The sequence below is a fragment of the Solea solea genome, chromosome 13, assembly GCF_958295425.1.
Source record: "Solea solea chromosome 13, fSolSol10.1, whole genome shotgun sequence".
NCBI classification, from domain to species: Eukaryota; Metazoa; Chordata; class Actinopteri; order Pleuronectiformes; family Soleidae; genus Solea; species Solea solea.
Window position 1 is genome coordinate 6,890,256 of NC_081146.1, and position 20,060 is coordinate 6,910,315.

Consider the following 20,060-nt stretch of genomic DNA (forward strand, 5'->3'; position numbering starts at 1 on the left):
AATTGCATTTTTGAAAACAAAACGGGAAGTGGTCACTGTTTTTGCAGGAGTTCCCATTTTTAAGCCTTGAGATTCGCTTGAGAAGTTTTGCAAATGGAAATTCCCAGACATCAACTGTCACAAGGCACCCGATGGACAATTACACTGGTGTCCACTCATATGTGCTGAGTTTATCTATTTACCTCTAAACTGGAACATTTATATCAAAGAAACTGACGGATATCAAAGAAAATGACGGATTTTATAATTCAGGTGAAAAGGCTTATTTTCAGTCACTTTTATTTTATTTTTACTTCCACACTGACTTCCACCAGCAAACTGGGAAAAGCCCATGTGTGATGTTTGGCTTTGACCACAGACTGACCCACAGAAGCCAAACATCTGCCTTTCTCATGTGATGGGGAGGCAACAAATATGTGCTTGGCAGCCAGCGTTAGCTCTCACTGATGCAAAAGGTGAGTAGCCCACAACTCAAGGACATAGGTGAGAAATTATGACAGCTTCAATTCAGCTACTTACCGACTAAACAGAGATTCAATTAAACCCAGCCGAAGGTCATGAGGTAATACAATGTAAGCGAGTCAGGTGCCGTGCTTAATGGAAGTCCTCATAGCTCTGGTAATATTTAATCCAACGGCCCGCTCCGTCTACCCCAGTGTGTCAGCCGGTCATATATCCTGACTGCTGTCAAAGCCCCACAGTCTGGAAGGAGATAATGTGTGGAATGCACTTCAAACATCTAAGACTGACGTTAACAAACTGTGTTACATAATGTTGCAAGATATAATGAGATGATAGAGGATGTTATTAAAATGAAACGAGTGGTGGTGACAGAGGGAAAAAAGAGATAACAATCAGAGAAAGGGAGGGGGGACACACAGGTGAGGAGGTAGTAAAGTGCAGGAGGTGGGTGGATACTATATGGAAGGAGGGAGAGAAGGAGGGAGAGAATAAGATAAGAAGAGAACAGGCAAAGGAATTTGTGAGGAACTGAAATGAGCAGAGAGCAGCTGAGGGGAAAGGGAGGAGCACCAAACAGAAACCAAGGTTACACATGTGAGGAGGACTCGAACAAAGCACAGAGAGGAGAGGGAGAGAAGGGCATGAACAGGTAGAGTTAGTCAGAAGTAGGCTTCAATCTGACCACGCCAGCTACGTAATTACAAGTTTTTCCCAGTGTGTTGACAGAACGCAGACAGAGCGCAAACACAAAGCAAGAAAAGCGGCAAACAGAAAGGGCAGCTCAAGGCACAAGACTGGAAAGCAGAAGTAAGAGGAGAAGGAGGCAGAGACAGCAGTTTATTAAGTCGTGTCCTGCACAATAACTGAGGGGGAAAACAAAGAAGGAGAGGCGAGGCTGTAAGGAGTGAACGTGGTGGTAAAGTGGGAAAACAAAAGGAGACTCATCGTCAAAGAGGACGGACTTAAACCCATGGACTACTGACATCAGCAAAACAAAGGAGTAGAGGCGTCAGAAAGCAGGTCACTGCAGTCCAGCAGCAGTTGCAGCTCCCTCGAGCGTCTACTATGCAACTAAGTCAACTGACATAGACAGAGTCAAGCTCAGGCACAGATCACACAGACAGTCCTCACTGTAACAGCACCATGTTGATGAAAGAGTACCGCATATGTATGCCACTGACTGTGGACGAGGTAAGTGTTTGTCTTTCCCACACTCCCACAGACACACACCCGCACACGCACACACATGCACACACACACACAACCCTCCAACAAGTTTAAATTGAAAGACACAAAGGGGGATTGTTTTATGGGTTTTTTTTTTTCACTTTAAAATGTGAAAGTGTTGTTTCGACTTGTAATCTGAGAAGTGTTAATACGCTGATAAGAAAAGTGCCAACAGAGCACACAGAGCTCCTGCAGCTGCTCCGCGGGAGCTCTGGCACAGTAGGTAGCGTAGCACGTTCAGCATCAACAGCCTCGGCCAATCTGACGGAGCCAACGCACATCACCTGGCCAGCAGCTCCACAGCTCCGCCGTTGTGTCTAAATTATCTCCCATCTGTCGGCTTCTCCGATTCCCTGGCTTTCTTTCTGTAACACTCCTCGAGACAAACACAGAACTAGTCCAACTGGTTGCGAGCTTTCAAGATCCAAAATCAAACAAAAGGTATGTGGCCTGCAGCTTTACAATGTAAACAAGGGAGATCCCACTAGACAGAAGATTTAGGTTTATGTGACACAGTGTCCTTCAAAGGGAATGTCAACATCACACACACTGCACTCCCCCCCCACCCCACCCCCACCTCACCCCTTTTCAATTGTACCTGTTACCACAGCAATGTCAGTGACGTGTAGCAGTCGAAAATAGGATTTACAGTATCAGTGCAGGACACAGAGAAACTTTCAGCTTTCACTAAATCCTATTTTTGTGAGCGGGTAATGTAAGTTTACCTGAATCCAATCCATTCACAGGGTCGTGACCCTCGCTCCATTTTAAAAAGAAGCCGTTTTGATTTTCAGCGTGAAATATCCAGTATTATTTTGTGTAACACAATGCATCGCCACCGTGTTCAGGAATGCTCAGTATTGTTTTCTGCCGTGGGAAATAAATAATGGCTGCAGCTCAGGTGTTGTGTGGAGTTGGTGGTTCAGTCGACGCCTCAAGACATCAACATGATCAAGTTTCATGGGGCGAGACGTTGTAATGCCCATGTTTAGAGCACAGCAAACCTTCCATTCGTGTAAATAATTTCTAAACGTGGACATTGCCAGAGTTAGTCATATGAATCAGTCGTTCCCACAGGACTTAAAGATGGTCCATCAGATCATTTTTGGGTCGCCAGATACATTTGAAGTAGGCTGCTACTGGTTTGTCTGAATGAATCTGGTCTTTATTTACGTAGAAAAAACGTGTTCAGTGTTTATCAGTGGAAAAATGAAATTAAATAATAGAAGGCAGATTATAGAAAATTAAATAAAATTCAATAAAAGATTATATACATTAAAATAAAATGACGTGAAAACAAAACAAATTAAAATAAACTAAATATTATCAAATCTTAAGAAGCTTTAAAAGTAAAGTAAGTTAAATGAACACATTAATTCAGAGTTGACAGAGGTTTGGGGCTCTTACAGCAAACACTCTGTCTCGGTGTTTGAGGATCTCAAAAACACCAAAAAAATAATAACTAAATGGTCTAAAATAAAGTCTGGAGCGTATTTGAAGCCCTTTATGGCGTTGCATAAAGGGCTTCAAATACAATTGATCAAATCTTAAAATCAATTCTAAATCAAACCGGGAGCTAGTGCAAGGAGGCTAAAAGCAGAGTGATACGATCAAATACTTATTAGTCCTTTAAAAGCCGAGCTGCTGACAGACCACAAACATTTCAAAGCTTTTTGACGTAAGCCAGCAAAGAGTGCTGTAGTCTACGTCAAAACATGCACCACAGTTTTCTAAATGTCTGGGATTTAGTATGGATCTTATTTTGGCAGCAGGTGATAAAAACAGGCCTGGACCACCTTTGTGATACGAGGATCAAAACCAAGATCAGTGTAACATTGTAACAGGTTTGATGGGTTTGAACCGAAAGCCACAATCCAGCCAACATCAATCAAATTAAATGTCATTAAATTAAATTGTACTCCTTGACATTAAAGATAGTACTGCGGGGGAGTTGCACCCTGCAGGAGAGTGTGTTCAGAAGTCTGTGAAAGTTCTCATTCATCCAGGTCTCGGTCTTCTTCTGATTGTATAATCAGATCAATCTGTGACATCACGATCATTAAAAAAACATTTACAGCTGTGAATCATAGCAATGTGACAGGAGAACTAATGTACGGGCGGATTTCGACAAAGTAAAAAATACAAAGTACATGTTTGCAGAGTATTTAGTCCGTTTATCAGGACACACCTACACCATCAGTGGTCCATCACCGGTCATATATTCACTTGAATGGAGATTATTCATGTGTAGTTAAGGGGGTTTGAGTTAATTGCCTTATAATTATGCACCTGCAGTGTGTCACTGTTTTGGCAACGCCTGCACATCAAGATCAAAGAACAAAAGCTGCACAAATACAAGAAATCCTCAAAGTCTCTGGGAAAGAATCTCAAAGAAACAAACCTTCATTTGATTTATTATGTTCAGTAATGTGTTAATGCCTGAAGAGCTTCAGTTGGTTTTATGGATGCGTTAAAGGTAAATACAAGTATCATTCTAGGTTTTTGAGTATGTGTGTCTTACAAAAACAGTCTAATTTTAATTGTCTCTGAACACATTGTAGCTTTGGTCTTTGCACTTACCACTGTATCACAGTTGTTTTGAACCTTTATTTCATTTCAATCATAATTTCCTTCACTGCCACTTGCTGTCACACCTCATACCTGACCCCCTGCAGAGACCAGCTATTTTTACATTTCAGGACTTTGTAACAAACTCAAAGCGCGGAAACCTATCATCGCCTTTTTAGAGAGAGAGAGACAGAGACAGAGGGAGGGAAGAGAATGCATGCCAAAAGCTGTGCATGAGTTTCTCGTCACATCACTCACTGCAGCCGTTAAGAGAACACAATAGTGAATTACGGAGAGATAAGGCGTCTTTCAACATCGTGCTAAGATATGTTGCCTCAAAAGTGAAAAAACTGCACAACCTTTGTGGGAGTCGTAAGATGATGTAAAAGCACCCATCGTTATGATTAATTAAATCCAATGAATACACAATAAGTAAATATTGAATGTTGACATTTCCCTGTAGTGGTACGATGAAGAAGGAGTGTCACATGACGCTAACAGAGAATGTGAAGGATAGCAACTGCCCAAAATCTGCCCTCCTCTTTCTCTCTTCCAGCCCATCGGCATCTGCAGATTAAAATGATGCTTTCATGGTACAATAAATTACATGACAGTGGCCACAGCTCAAAAGTGAAGTTGTTTAAGGAATCATTTCAATTTTATAACAAAGAGCTTTTATAGTTTTATAGTTTACCACAAGCTTTTTTAGTACCTGCTCTGGCGAGGCTCAAAGCGAGCCGAGCTGATACTATGCGTGACGTCGTCAGACCACTGATTAGTCAGAGTGTTGTCACTGGAAGAGTCATGAGCAACACGTCTGACACAAGGATGAAACCGAACAATGCCGAAGTGTAGATCAGTTAAAAAGACTTAACAATCCTGAAAACTTGTGTTAATCTCCGAATCTGTCTCCGAGTCTGGTGTATTTAGTGACAGCACCGCTGAAAGCCTGCGATCACGAGCGATGCGCCGCATCACAACCCCTGCTGCTGTGTTTCAGTCCAGAGACTGTGTCAGACAGAGTCTGTGCTCCGTGGCGTGGCGGGACCATGTGGTGGGAAAGCAGCATAAATCAGCAATAGATATATCAGCATTAGTGGAAATAAATGATTGTGAAACGCATGTACTTTTTATGTGTTCACGAGAGTAGTAGTTTTTTGCAAAAGGAAGTTCACAGTCATGACCTGCAACCAGCCACCCATTGGTCAATCACACATAATATGAGTGGACACCAGTGTGATTGACACTTCAATAGAAGAAGACCTGAAACTAGTGACGGAGATCATTAACTCCTCAGGAAAATCAAGTCAGACGTAGAACAGAGGTGATTGCTCCAAGACAGCAAGGGGAGCTCAGCTCTAAAATGTCATAAAATAAATGGTCATATATTGATTATATACCTATACAGTATTTCATTACTAAAGATTGGCTAGAACTTTAGCTATGTCAATCAACTATATGACTCCTTGGCTCAGAATCAGCTGTTTCTTCTTCTCGTACATTGCCGCAGCACTTGACAGCTCGACAGTGATTGGATAAATGCGGCAAAAACGCGACTTCCAGGGAAGCTCAGCTTCTCTGGGAGTCAATAGAGCGGGGGGGGGGGGGGGGGGGGGTACAGCCGCTGGGCTGATGCATGATGATTGGAGGAACTGTATAAATAACTGGGCCTTCCATTCATTTTTGCAACCATCGAGTCTTCCATCATACTTCCTAGGCTTTATTTTGAAACGTGGAGGACTTATGCCGCTGTTCATTGGTCAGGTCAAGTCCATACAGTTTAACCCACAATCTCACAAAGAGCTTTGCAGAGACCCTGCATCACTGGTGTGGAGCCTACAGCCAATCACAGCAACAAAGTTGTGACATTTCAACAGAAAAATGTAAATAATTGAATCTAGTACTTATCTTGTACTTTCAGTTTCATAGTATCAAATATCACATCAAACCAACCCTCCCTTTTTTTAATAGATTATTATTATAGACTCAAACAGTTCCTGGATGGATAACATCAGTCTGAGTGGAAGTGGGGTTCTGACGCCTCTGCGAGAGCGAAACACACATGATCTTACTGATTGGTTTGGTTTTTACACTCTTTTTTATCCTTTTTTATCCTCAGAGCCTCTATATATATATTCAGATTAGGAAAATCACCCAAAGAAATACATCAAACAGGGGGAAAAAAGGAGAAACATCAGGAAGAACGACAAAGGTGGGATCTGACAGATATGAGCATTAGATCTATGAACATCCTTGCACGCAGGTTTAGTGTGTGAAAGAGAAAGTTATATTAAATCATTTGTTATGGACTCATAGTCAAGTAAAAGTAAAAAAACAAACAGTGCCTCATTGTTGCCTCGGGGCAAAAAACGTCACCAGTTCAGATCCCAGTTTGGCTACGGCCTTTCTGTGCGGAGTATGCATGTTCTAGACACATATCAACATTATCGGATCACGCATAAACCTGTGTGCAGGGATGTTAGTTTTGGCATACAACTTGTAACACTGTTTGTACATTTTATCAGTGATGATGTGCCCAGGATATTTGACTGTTACATATGTTGATATTTTGACTGCCAACTTACAGCCTCAGTTTAACTTTTTGAGCTTCCACAACTTCATTTGATTATTTCTGTCTCCTCTTGTACATAGATCTAATGCTCATATCTGTCAGATCCCACCTTTGTCGTTCTTCCTGATGTTTCTCCTTTTTTTCCCTGTTTGATGTATTTCTTTGGGTGATTTTCCTAATCTGAATATATATAGAGAGGCTCTGAGGATAAAAAGGATAAAAAAGAGTGTAAAAACCAAACCAATCAGTGAGATCATGTGTGTTTCACTCTCACAGAGGCGTCTGAACCCCACTTCCACTCAGACTGATGTTATCCATCCAGGAACTGTTTGAGTCTATCATAATAATCTATCAAAAAAAAAGGAGGGTTGGTTTGATGTGATGTTTAAAACTCTGAAAGTACAATGGTACTAGATTCAATTATTTACATTTTCCTGAGATTGTGGGTAAACTGTATGGACTTGACCTGACCGATGAACAGCGGCATAAGTCCTCCACGTTTCAAAATAAAGCCTAGGAAGTATGATGGAAGACTCGATGGTTGCAAAAATGAATGGAAGGCCCAGTTATTTATACAGTTCCTCCAATCATCATGCATCAGCCCAGCGGCTGTACCCCCCCACTGCTCTATTGACTCCCAGAGAAGCTGAGCTTCCCTGAAACTGACGTTTTTGCCGCATTTATACATTATCGTCAAGCTGTCAAGTGCTGCGGCGTTCGACCTTGCACGCAGGTTTATACGTGATCAGATCTGTACACCACACACACACACACATTAGAAAGAGTCTAGTATGCAGAGACTAAACGTGGTGTATGAAGAATTTTGCAGAGGAGGTCTCGATGGTGCAGTGTTACTTTAACTCTTTAAGCTGTTTTAGGGAATGTTGTTTTTTAAATGATTTACCAACTTGCATCAGATAATGAGATCATTGTGGTTCTGTCCAATATAAGATTCAGTGCTGTCTGTTATCAGTCCCTGCTGTGGAGGCACTGGTACAGAACCCTTCTTTTAAGAGTATAGTTATTTATATTTATGTGCTGTTTTTAGATGCTGAGTATCAGTATGAACTTCTTTGCACTTCTGGAATGTTTTATGTATTGTTTCATATTTCTAAGTATTACTTTCTACCACTTTATCCTCTACATGAGGGTCACGAGGGGGAGCTGGAGTCAATCTCAGCCATTCACAAACATGATGTACAGAGATGAACATTCACAGTCTCACATTCACAATCAATTAAGAGTGTCCAATTAACCTAATCCCACTCTGCATGTCCTCGGACTGTGCAAAGAAGCCAGAGTATCCGCATAAGTAACACACACACAGGAGAACATGCATGTGCCGCACAGAAAGGTCGTAGGTCAAACTGGGATCTGAACTGGTGACATTTTTGGCTCTGAGGCAACAATGAGGCACTGTTTGTTTTTTTCTTTTACTGGACCATGAGTCCATAACAAAGGATTAAATATGACTTTCTCTGACGGTGGCTACTGGGGCTGCAAAAACAGCGATACTTTAATGCTGAATGGTAAAAATGAACAAGCTGAGCAGAGCTACAGACAAGTCAAAACAATGACCACCATACGTTATTAGTCAGACTAAACCGAGGCAGGCTTCAGCTGAAAAGCACCTTAGGGAATTGAATCGCGCACTGGTGCTTTTTACTGCCAATAAACTTAACTTTTATATGTAAGAGTTCATTTAAATGTTACATAACAATATCAGACCTGCTCTACCTGCTCCACTATTTACCATTTTGATCGCTCCCTTCACTCATTATTGAAGATGTTTTTGCCTCGTGCTTCATCTTCACTCATGACATGTTTTTTTTCCTCTCCCTCTCCTATGGATGCAGTATAGGATCGGGCAGCTATATATGATCAGTAAGCACAGCTGTGAGCAGAGCGGAGGGGGAGAAGGGGTAGAGGTGGTGAGAAACGAGCCAAGTGTTCACCCCGAGTACGGACCTGGACAGCTGACCGAGAAGCGAATCTACCTCAGCAGGTATACAGCTCCCCCTAACAACTAATGATACAGAGAACCTGAGCCTTATCCTCAGGTTGTCAGCTCTGCCATTATGATAACTGATTGTGTTTGATCTTTGATCTCTTGCTTCACTGTAAGGCTGGGCGTCCTCTAGAAGTTTCATGTATCACCACTGACAGGCAATAAAACAAACACTGCATCTAAAGTCCAAGTGACCTCCATCTGAAACATGCTGAGGCCTGTTCTGTGGTATGACAGCGGGAATGTTGTTCTATCTCATCCTCCAGCAAACCGTCAAAGTTCTGTCTGTGTGAAGAACAGACTTTCCAAAACACGTCTGCGTCATCCTGACGCTGGTAATTAAAGGATTGTTTTGGGATTTAGTCTCTGATTTTCCCATTGCAGTGATGAAACTATATCCTGATGCTGTTGATAGTTGATAGTATTATATTACACACACATTACATGTGTGTGTAATGTAATACTATCAACTATCACATTACATGTGTGTGTTACGCATTCACACAAAGCATATAACAACACATTAGGTCATAAACAGATGTAAGGAAGAGAAGTTTTTGTTAGAAAACAGGCTTTTTTACTTTGTGGCAGTTTGTTAGACGAGAGATCTGATCCCACACATGTCTGTACATGAGTGTGTATTCATAGCTTAGCATATAGCATTAATACTGGAATCAGACAAGAAAGAAAGAAAGAAAGAAAGAAAGAAAGAATATAAGTGTTTTATTCTGACTTGTCATGTGTCAAGTGTTATGTTAAACATATAATATATAATCACATTATATGAGAGGATAATATTATATGATATATTCCCTGTTGGCTTTGATTAAAACACAGCAGCAGATGAAAGTAAACAAAGAACCGCAGGAATTTAAAGCTAAGCATGACTGCAGTGATCACAGTTTTTGTGCTGAAACAAAATTTTTTTTTTTTTTATTATTATTTGCTTTGTATGGCAGCCCATTAATCAGAGAACTGTGATTGTGACGGAAGCCAAGAATTCTTATTTAATTCTAAATTCATTTCCTTGCCCAGCACTCACCTCACTCATTACCCCTCATGTATCCTCGACTCTTATTCTAATCACCACTACAAACCAAAGGCTTAATCCTCAAATAAACTCTTAAGGAAGTGAACGTTCCGACTGTGGAGGATTTTCCTAATCTTTCTGTGCTTATGGAACATTTGGCCCACATGTGTAACAAATATAACGCGCACACACACACACACACAGATGTAGAGTTAGTGTACCATATATTCTACCTCAATCGTGTTCTGACATGTGACTTAGCAGAAACAGTAACAATTAATCACCACAGGTGTAATTGGAAATGAGTCATACAAATGAACGGTATGGTGAGAGTAGCCTACAGGTAATTTGGCTATAAATGGCACAAAAACCACTTAGTAGCTCTCCGTCTACCTCTATAATCTCTCCTCCTACTCGCTGACTTCTTTTCTCTGACAGTAATAAGTCTTTTTTTTTTCCCTCTCTCGCTCTCTCTCCCTGTTTTGCTGTCAGTAAACTGCCGTCCTGGGCGAAAGCGCTGGTCCCGAGATTCTTCTATGTGACAGAAACAGCCTGGAACTTCTACCCGTACACCATCACAGGTGCTTCTGTGTGCGACATCGGATCACTTTCACCTTAATGCATTATACAAAACATATTTACTTTTAAACAGCTGCTATCCCAAGTGCCATTAAATATTTATCATTATGTATGCGGGCACTCCGCTGTGAACACGTGTATGTGTGTGTCTCCATGTAAATGTGTGTGAGAGCAATTGCGTGGTCATGCATGTATGAGTTACTAATGCTGTTTTTTTCCCTATCCATATTGAATGTCCCCGATGCTGCAGAGTACTCGGTAAGTATTCTCACACATCATTTACTGTACATGAATCTGCAACAGAGAGCTCATCCTTTTTTTACCACTATCAGTGGATCTAATCTGCAGCCCTGCTTCCACTCCCTCTATCTCTGCCCCTCTAACTGTTTTCTCCCATTTTTTACCTCGTCGCCCCTGTAGGTATCGTTCCTCTCCAAGTTCAGCGTCCGTATTGAGACGAGATTTGAGAACAACAATGGCGATAACGACAATGTGAGTATGAGTGAGAGCAGGCAAGAGGTGAGGAAGATGGAGTGATTAGCAGAGAAGAGGGAGGAGAAGACGAGGGATTGCAGTTTTCTCTGCAGCACAAAGAAAATGTTCATCAAATTGATGGGGTCCATTACGAGGAAAACAAGAAAAGCACAAAATGCACTATTGGCAGATCTATTAACCAGACACGGTGACCATGGCTGCAGTGCTGCATTTTGTCCTCAGGCCAACACACATACACATAAGTTAGTTATTGTACCTGGCTGTGTCTTCTGTAATTGAAGAGTCAAGAAACAAGACACAACATGTCAAAATGTGGTGATAAAGGCTGCAGTTTGAGGACAGAAATGTGGTGAATCTCGTTCCTTGTCCCACCGTTGCAGGTTACTCGAGGTTATTTCAAACAAAACAACATCAGTCACCGTCTGCACACTTCAGCTGTTATAGTATCTCAGAGATTTCACTGAGATACTTTTGTTTAAGTCACATTTTCAATGCATGACTTACAGTGCAGTATTCTGACAGTCTGGAGTTTGTTCTGCTGTGGGTTTCAATACCGTTTTTTCTTTCTGTCTGACTATATGTATACATATATATATATATATATATATATATATATATATATATATATATATATATATATATATATATATATATATATATATATATATATATATACACACACACATACTGTATATATACACACTGTACACCACACAGATAACAGAGCCAAACCATTACGAGGAGACTGTGAGAGCGTGAGAGCACTGAGCACATTGTGAAAAGCTTCACTATACGTCCAGCTAATGCAACGCATGCCATACAAGGGAAGGAGACCTTGAGTAGACACAGACCAAAAAGAGCACAGGGCATTATCTAATGGCAGATTTTTCACTAAGGTTTTGTTTTCAACAGCGAACAAACTACTTCAGTGGGGCATTATGGGGGGAAAACTGCAGCGTTCTCTCTCTCTCTCTCTCTCTCTCTCTCTCTCTCCTCTCTCTCTCTCTCTCTCTCTCTCTCTCTCTCTCTCTCTCTCTCTCTCTCTCTCTCTCTCTCTCTCTCTCTCTCTCTCTCTCTCCATCAAGGAAAAGTGTATTCTGCTTGTTTTTTCCCCCTCACCCCCTCCTCTGTCCTCTCTGTTCTCTCCTCTCTTTACTCCAGTGTGATTTGCTCCAAGGGCCTCAGGGTGGGATATAGTGAGGGGTGTTATGGTGTGTGACCTTAGTTTTCTACACAGATACGCATCTACTCTGATCCTGCTCTTCACTGTGTGCGAGAGTATGCAGGGTTGGTGCATGTGTGTGTGTGTGTGTGCGCGCGCACGCTTTCATTATACTGTATGACCTCCCCACTCTGTTTGGGTGTAGGTGTTCGGGGACACGCCGACCCCAGCACAGAAAGTGAGTTTCCTGGATATCCTCAGTGATCCCATCCCTGAGAAGCACTACAAAACGGTGGAGGTACGTGCTGTACAGTCACAAACAAAAAACTAATCACTGTGGGAGGAGGAAAAAAACTTTGATGATGACAATTTATTAGGAACATCTAGATCTTCGTTGATACTTCAACTTATTGGTCAGTGGTGCCTCAGAGCCACTTCCTTTTCCACCTCCTTCCAAAACACAACACAAATCTCAAAGGAATTTTATAAAGACCAGAACAAAAAAGACGATAGAAAACATCATGATGAGCCCCCCCCCACACACACACACCCCCAGAGAGAGAGATGCTGCTATAAGGAAGACATGTGTTCTCCTGCACACACACACACACACACACACACAGAGTCTATCTGCACTAGTCAGGACTTGGGACATGGGTTCTTCATGACATTTTCAGCCAAAAGGCAGACACTGACATCAGACCCCCCCCGTCCTCAGGTGAGCCTGCATAACTGAACGTACAACTTTAACTGAGCTTGAACAGCACAGCAGAGTGCTCCTCATCAGACTTTACACAAAAATGCATTATTCTCCGTGCAGCGCGGGGATGACACAGAGCTGCTACCCTGCTGCACTGAGGAACACAGAGAGGCGCGTGGAGCTTAATCAGCATCGAGTGAGCTCCTTTGACAATGATTTACAACTTTACATTCTTGTATTTTAACATCTAAACGAGCATAAATCAGCGATAACAGGGTTCAAAAGTGTAACACTTCTCCACTGCCTGCGAGACCTCAGAGATAAAGGTCAATGCAATGGCCACAGATACACAGCAGCATGCGGATAAGCACATGTCAACACACACACACACACACACACCTACAGACAAACAAAAAAACTGCAAAGACACCAATTTTCTCTCGTCACAGATGCAGAGATGACTGCATCATATTTCCCTCTGATGGAATGTGTAGAGCAACAATGTATTGGCACCTCCAAACATTCTCTTTTACTCACGTACAGTCCAATACACACACACACACCTATAGCTATAGCTGAAGACGTCTCATGGGGCGAAAGGTTCTGCAGACTCAGCGAGTAACTTATAGACCCACTGTTTGCTCTGTGCAGGACCTGAGTCTCTGGCAGTCAAGTAAAACTCACAGAGGGCCTCTGGGGGAAGGATGGAGAGACAACCACAAACCCATTATGTGCTCCTATAAGAGGGTGCAGTGCAGCTTTGAGGTCTACGGCTTCCAGACCAGAACTGAGGAGTTCATACACAAAGTGAGACAGAGCTTTTTTTCGTTTTTCTTTCACCCAGCCTTTTCCTTGCATTTAAAGTTATGAGCCCTTATAATATAAATTGGGGAAATGTGAATTTACAGCTAATTGGAAGTGCTTTACTGGACTTTCTCTATACTTCAGCCGCAGTGCTCGGAGGTGGTTAGTTTTTATTACCTCCTCAAAGAAGGTTATGTTCTTGGCTGCATTTGTTGTTTTTGTCTGACTATTTGTGCAGTCTCTGAGTGATTTCCCTAGTTGGCGATTTGTTTGTCACAAAGAAATCATTTGCTCATTAATATATAGAAATGTACACGACAGTTGGTGGCCTTTTTTGGATTTTACGCTTCACCGGTAAGAGGCCATCTGTTCCTCCAGCAAAACAAAGGTTTTCAGAGATTCTCACAGTGCGGGTCAGCGGAATGAGTCAAACACCTGAAGGAAAAATCATTCTCAACACATTTATCTTACACAATGAAGCAAAGCAATGAAGCACAAAGTGACAGCACTAAATGCTAAAATAGCAACATCCCTTATCCCCACATCTTTACAGCAAAGCCAGGGTTTTATTTGGAACGTAATTTCACCTTCAACTGCACTGAGATAAGTTTCCACTAATATGAGCTGATTTTTCTCTTATCTCAACCATCACAAACTATTGCCTTTATTTTGAAATGGAAAATCGAAGCAAATGTGACATTTCACACACCGGGCTGCAAACCTCTTTTGCTTTAAATGGACTCTCTGCTGTTATTTCAGAACATTCGGGACATTCTTCTGGTCGGCCACAGGCAAGCCGTAGCATGGATAGACGAATGGCACGGTGGGTCAGAAATGCAGCGGCAGTGCAGCTTTATAGATTTTAGATAAAACATTAAAAGCAGTGTAGTTGCGGTTTGTATTGTATTTAATCATATTCATATAGATATATATATAAATATATATAGATATATATATATACATATATATATTCATACGTATATATATATATGTATGTGTATGTGTGTGTATTCATATATATATATATGTGTGTGTACATATATATATATAAATATATATACATATATATTCTGTATAAGTGCACATTTCATACTTCTGTATTTGTACTTCACTTTCTCCACAGGACTGAGTTTGGACGATGTGAGAGATTATGAGCAAACAATGCAAGAGAAGACCAACAGCAAAGTCAAATCAGAACTGAACACAGGTGAGACTGTAATGAAATAGGAGTAAGACTACATTCACACTGTACTCCTACATTTTCATTTTCATTTCCATAGAGAAGCATTTTCAGCTTTGCATAAGCAGTGACCTGTGTCCATAATAACACACCCAAAAACACATATTTCACATTGTTACAATGAACATGCACATGCAGGTGTAAACAGGAAGCTCATGCTCTCCTCTGAAGTTGTTTGCTTCGTTTCACGACTAATGAGAAACAACAATGGTGAAAAGTCACTGTAGAGAAGGGAAAGTGAAAATAAAGGTTAACAGAGGTTTCTGTTCACAGCTGATAGTCAAGTTGTGACCAAGAAGATACGATCAGGGAGGGAACGGTCTCCGATAACTGTCTCCGTTTTCAAACGCTCGGTACATAAACAACAACGTAGTCTCCCTGTTTGAAAAGTGGTTGGACGTTGAGGATTAATTTGTTTCGCAACGGTCTGCATTACACATCGTCAATTATCAAATGCAACCCCACAGTTTCGGAATGAAAAAGGAGCAATCGTTTCCAAGCTTCTCCTTTTTGGGGGACTGAAAATAGCAGAGAAGTGTGGATGATAGGCATATCCGGAGCAGAATTAATGTTAGTGTGGATGTAACATAAGAGTGGTGAAGGGGCAGAGAGAGGAAGCAGTGAATAAGAATAGTCATAGACGGAAAAAAGGGCAGTCAGTGTGAGATGTATATTTGTGTAACAGTTATTTTTGCATTTAATGACTGCATGATAAGTAGGGAGTACACAAAGGTAACACTAACTCACATCTGAAACACACATCACATGTTTTACATCTGTAAAAATCTACATTAAAGTGAAACATGGATTTTCTATTTATTTAGCCTGCTTTGATATTCCTTGTTATCAAGGAGTGCCAAACTGTGCTATGAGTGAATTACTCTGTACTGCTAACAGGCTTGCCTTACACCACCAGTGCCTTAGCTGTGCCCCACAAGTACCCAGATGGCTGGTGTACATCTGTGGGAGAAAAAAAAAAACAAAAAAAAAATGGAGAGTGAAGAGCAGTTGGGAAGCAACACAACACAAGGAGCAGTGAGGAGGAAAAGACGGAGGGCGTATGCCCATAAAAGGATGACAGAAAGACAGATGTAGGGAGAGAGAGAACAGTGTAGGCTGGCTCATGAAGTGATAATGCCACTGTGTCGGTCTGATAAACAGTGTAATGCAGCCACCTGCTGAACTGTCCTCATCACCAGCCCCTCTCAACATACAGAAGCAGCCACTGCAGCAGTTCACTGCAAATGTCAGCCATGGTCGGGGTCTGTGTGTGTGCATTAGTGTGTGTGCGGTGCACTTGTGCCTGTATTTGTTTCCTCTTGAGGACATTTTCGGGCATAAACACAGGACCAGTAGTCCTCATCGAGAGCAATTCTTGTCCTAATGAGGCAGAATGTCATGTCTGAGGAACTAGTTAAGTTCATGGCTCAGATTGGAACTGTGGTTAGGTTATGGTTAGGGTTGGACGGTAACTGGTTCTGGTTAAGGTTAGGGATAACACTTTGTTTAGGCTGTCCAAATGAATGGAAGTCAATGCAGTGTCCTAAGAAGAATAGCTGTGCAACCTGTGTGTGTGTGTGTGTGTGTGTGTGTGTGGTCACCCTGCCCCCTTCTGGTTAGTCTGGTGAACCTCAGCTGGATGTGAGCGATATCAAGAGTAGAATTACCAATATGGCCTGTAGCATATTGCTGCATACACACTCTCCCCCTCTCCCCCGTCTCTCCACCTCCTCTACCCCTGTGTGTGTGTGTGTGTGTGTGATGATGAGAGACATCAAGCTGCATCAAATCTGCAGTCACTGCTCAACCCTGCTGCAGCTCGCTGCACTGCTGTGACCCCCTACAGGCCAAGTTCCACTACTGCACTTGTGTCTGCACAGACCAACTGATTTCCAGTTTCCATCCCATCCCTTTCCTTCATCTGCCGTTATACAAAGTAAATGGATGTCATTTACTCTAGGGAGTGTAAGGAAAAGTCAAGTGTGTGAGTTGAATAGCAATAAGGGGTTTAACTAATGTGAATCTAAGTGTACGACAGAGCTCTTAAGTATACTTAAAGAAATTGGAAAAACAAACACAGTTCTCCTTCTATTCCCTCAGTCTTTTTTTGTTCTTCTCCCTCTTTTATCTCCATCTTGTTGCTTCTTCGTGACATGAAGTACAAATAAATAGGAGAATTGTGCATGAGGAACAATATAAAATATCTATCTATCTATCTCAGGGCCACCGACCGCCTCTCGTCCTGTGTTCTCTCGCTCCATCTCGGTGACAGACGAGCGTTCCCTGATGAAGATGGGAGTGACGACTGCAGCCATATCTGACCCTCCACCCTCCTCCTCTGTGCCACACATTCCCATTCGCCTCCACTCAACCCCTGAATGATGGCGCGCGCACGCACGCACACACACACACACACACAGACAGACACACACACACACAAAGAGCATACTGTACAATGCAAACAAAGACAGCATTCACCACAGTTGCATTATTTCTCAGAAATAAACAACCAACAACTGTGCTCACTTAGATAAGTAGATCAGTAGCACTCGTAGCTATCTTAAATATAAGGCTGCAGCCAGCCACTTGTTAGCGTAGCTTAGCATTTAGACTGGGGACAAGGGGAAACAGCTACCCTTGTTCTTTTGCATAGCCAATTGCATAGCCATCTTCAAAACACTGTGTCAGCAATAGAGGTTTGGACGCAGCTATTATCATTCTGCTGCAGGAAAGAAGAAGAAAAAATTCATTGGATTGTTTTTATTTCTTGAAACTGCTTGAAACGGCAGTCTTCGTGAGCAGAGCTATGTCCAGGATGTAGGCCAGGAAGATAGACGTGAAATTGGCCAGCGACCTGAAAAGAAAATTAATGACAGTGAAGGATGTGGCAAATAGTTGGGCCACATTTGTTGTTAGTCTGTGAGAGCAGCATCAACAAAAAGTAAAAGACAGTTTTGGATTAGATTTTCTGGGGAAGCCCGTGATGGAAGACATTATTAGAATTTGGCGGTGATCTGAATACGAATTCTTATTTAAAAAAAAAAAAAAAATGTTAAAATTGTGAGATATGCGAGAGTATTAATACTGAGAAACTGAGCGCCCTTGCTTGGGTTTGCACTAAGAAGACAGAATTGTTTCTAGTTTTCTGCGTGTGGTTTGTCAGCTGAAATCCACACATCTACAAACGATAAGTCAAACATTGTCCAAACGTAACATAGTCAACCTACTAACGCCTCCAGAAATTTACAAACAAACCCAACATTTTATCCCCAAAAAATTAAAAAAGTATTAGGTGAGTGATGTACTGAAAAATGTCTTTGTAAAATAGATTTTCTTTTTTATGCTTTAGTTTTATACCAATATTATGGAGTAAAAAGGGAAATATAGCGAGTGATTTTTCGGAGTGGGAGGATGTTGAAACCACTGTGACAGAGACAGGTTTGAAGGCTCCTGGGTTCCACTGGTATCGATCTTCTCATGTTGCCACCAGAGGATGAACAAGTGTATTTCCCAAAATGTTCTCTAAAATCACCACAGAAAATGTTCTTTTCCTATGGAGATGCAGTTGCACACGCAAGAGCATATAAGCACTTTGTGCCTCAAAGTTTCAATTTCTTCTTTTGCATTCCAATGCCTCCTCGTCTCGTCTTAGGCAGCATGTAAATGTGGTGCATTTCAGGTCTGTCTCAGTTGGTCCCTCAGCCACAGAGCCCCGCAGGGCTCTCCAGTTCTTTCCCAGCGACCAGCCAGAGGCATACAGACAGATGCATAAGGAGTTTAATAGAGTGGATCTAATGAGAGAGCAGAGGAGGGGGGGGTGGGGAGGCTGTCGATGCTATGGATCTGCTCCCCCCACCACCTCAGCCAATAGGTCAGACCAGGTGTATTGACAGAGGGCAGTGAGGCATTGTATTGGTTCCTTGATCGCTTAGCTGAGGGCTGCAAATGGGTCAAACCTGGACTGAACTTCAATTATGAGTCAATGATGTGAGCGTATGTATATGTATATGTATATGTATATATATATATATATATATATATATATATATATATATATATATACACACATATATATATATACACACACACATATATATACACAGTTTACATATATACATATACATATGTACCTTAAGAGTAGTTTGGGGTTAAACAACACTGAAACCTAAACAGCTGTTTATAATTCAGAAATAATTTCCTGTTGTTTTATTGTAAAACACTTTGTATGAGATTTGAAAATGCTTATGTTGAGCATGTATTTTATAATGAATTTTACTAATAAATACACTTATACTCTTTCCAATGAGAGGTTTCACAAGTGTCCTGATGTCTGCACAGAGAAGCAAAAAAAAGGACTCACTGCACATAATATCAGCCATGTTTGATCTGTATTGACCTGTAGCGATGGACCAGCTGCTGGCACATCACAGCCCTCTCATGTAATCTACTCACCAATTTCACACTTCTGTGCCCTGTGGAACAGGCTCCAGCAGCACTGGACCACTTGGTCCAGCCTAATTTGGCTGTGGCTCATGGCAGTTTTCTCTATGCATGGCAATTGAGGAGAATAACGAATGTTTAACACACACAGCGGGGATGCGAGTTGGGCAAGTGTGCATGTCTGTCATCACTGTATCGCTTTATTGTTCAAGACTTTCGGACAAAAGCCAAGGCTTGTCACAGAGAGACTCAGAAGACCCTCTGTGATTGACAGGCCAACTGCGTTGACTGCCGCAATAAATAGCTCGCATTAAGAGGCTCATTATAGCGTCTTTTATCCATACAAATCAAGAGACAGCATGACAATTTGTTATTAGCTTCCCGACAAATGGCGTGCAGGCGTTCATCGCATACACATACAAACTCATACATACATGCACTCAATAATCTTTGTCTCGCTGTCTCCTTTCACAGTAGCAGCAGGAGGCTGATATGAAAGAACAAGTGCTCAACGCAGGCAGGAGTGCTCACAAGTGCTGCAGTGGGAGCACAAAACTGCCAGTTGAGCTGCATTAACATTATCTCTTGCTCTTTTACTTCATCACTCCCATTAAATTATTTTCTCTAATTATTGTCATCTGTACTATTTTCCTGCCCCACTTTTTTTCCCCCCCCCCATCCTCTTCCTTTTTTCATTCTTGAATTTTTCCCTTGATCTTCTTTTGTTGCTTTCCTCATCTTCATTCCTCAAGAGAGCCTCTAAAGAAGATGTA

At 41.7% G+C, this 20,060-nt stretch overlaps 1 protein-coding gene across 2 annotated transcripts; it reads left to right on the forward strand.

The window, feature by feature from the left end:
* The first annotated feature begins 989 nt into the window (after window positions 1-989).
* pitpnc1b (phosphatidylinositol transfer protein cytoplasmic 1b) lies at window positions 990-18,083 on the forward strand. 2 transcript variants are annotated; one of them, XM_058648532.1, is made up of 10 exons: window positions 990-1,653; window positions 8,691-8,834; window positions 10,360-10,448; window positions 10,697-10,704; window positions 10,867-10,938; window positions 12,309-12,401; window positions 13,455-13,610; window positions 14,367-14,430; window positions 14,731-14,814; window positions 17,069-18,083. In XM_058648532.1, exons 2-10 carry the CDS (start codon window positions 8,707-8,709, stop codon window positions 17,227-17,229), a joined length of 855 nt encoding a protein of 284 aa, XP_058504515.1. In that variant the 5' UTR covers window positions 990-1,653; window positions 8,691-8,706; the 3' UTR covers window positions 17,230-18,083. The 2 variants fall into 2 exon arrangements, with proteins under 2 accessions (XP_058504515.1, XP_058504514.1); XM_058648531.1 differs by having other exon boundaries at window positions 991-1,653; window positions 8,686-8,834.
* The last annotated feature ends 1,977 nt before the right edge of the window (window positions 18,084-20,060 follow it).